The following is a 928-nucleotide window of genomic DNA, read 5'->3' on the forward strand; positions in this document are numbered from 1 at the left end:
TTTTGTAGTTAATTTTTATGTTTGCAGCTGTTTCATAAATAAGCAGAGTGGAAACATGGTAACACTTCATGAATGTGATCATGTATGTCAGGGCTGTGTGCCTGGAGCAGTAAGAACGTGGAGGGAACTGTCCTAGACAACTGGACTGATGCTGACAACAAAATTATTAGATTAGATCAGCCGTGTGGAGGAGGAAGAAGATGAGGACAATGAGGAAGAAGTTGTAATCGTAAAAAATTTGGTTTACCATAAACTGGTTGTTGTCGAAGAGAGTCCGGAGTAACTGCTCGTGTTAGCCGAGGAGGGCACCTTGACTGGAGATGGCTTTGTGGAGCAACGTTGGATCGGAAGCTGTGTCTGCGGGGTCCATTGTGGCCAGATCGTTCTGTGAGGTTTCAGTGAGGATCTGGACCCACAAAGCAGAAAACAGAGGACTAATGAAATATATTTATTTTATTTTAAATATCGTTGGGAGTAGTGGAGTTGGGCAGGCAGGTGTGACAAGGCAGGCAGTAAATCTTCTGATGTGAGCTAGGGAACTGAAATCCAAACAGACGAGACGAGATGGGGATGAGCTTGGCAGGCAGCAGGATCTAGGAAGGGTTAGGGATGAACACACACACACACACACACACAAATGCAAAACAACCACAAGAGGGAAGGGAACACAGTGGATAACGTAAGGAAAACAGGGAAAGAAAAGGACCACAAGGTCCTAATCTTAACAGTTCTGTATGTCCTCTGTATTTCCATTAACCTGTATCCAGCTGGAAATTAAATCATAGTTTTGTTTTTCAGACTCTGGACATTCACATCTAAAGAGCCAGCCAGTCGAGGAATGCTTAGTTCAGTCACCAGTCCAGCCCCAGTCACCAGTCCAGCCCCAGTCACCAGTCCAGCCACAGCGAACAGTCCAGCCACAGTCATC

General features: G+C 45.5%; 1 protein-coding gene across 1 annotated transcript in view; it reads right to left on the reverse strand.

Annotated features, from left to right (window-relative positions):
• Positions 1–292: 292 nt before the first annotated feature.
• The window catches only part of LOC111648393 (general transcription factor II-I repeat domain-containing protein 2A-like), an 8,666-nt gene continuing 8,030 nt past the window's right edge, over positions 293–928 (reverse strand). Inside the window, exon 7 of the mRNA XM_023398258.1 lies at positions 293–406. Within this exon, the coding sequence (XP_023254026.1) occupies positions 293–406 (114 nt within the window). The remainder of the gene's footprint in view (positions 407–928) is intronic.

This window comes from Seriola lalandi, unplaced genomic scaffold (assembly GCF_002814215.2).
Source record: "Seriola lalandi dorsalis isolate HSWRI2012SDOR001 ecotype SW California unplaced genomic scaffold, Sedor1 jcf7180002054981, whole genome shotgun sequence".
Lineage (NCBI taxonomy): Eukaryota > Metazoa > Chordata > Actinopteri > Carangiformes > Carangidae > Seriola > Seriola lalandi.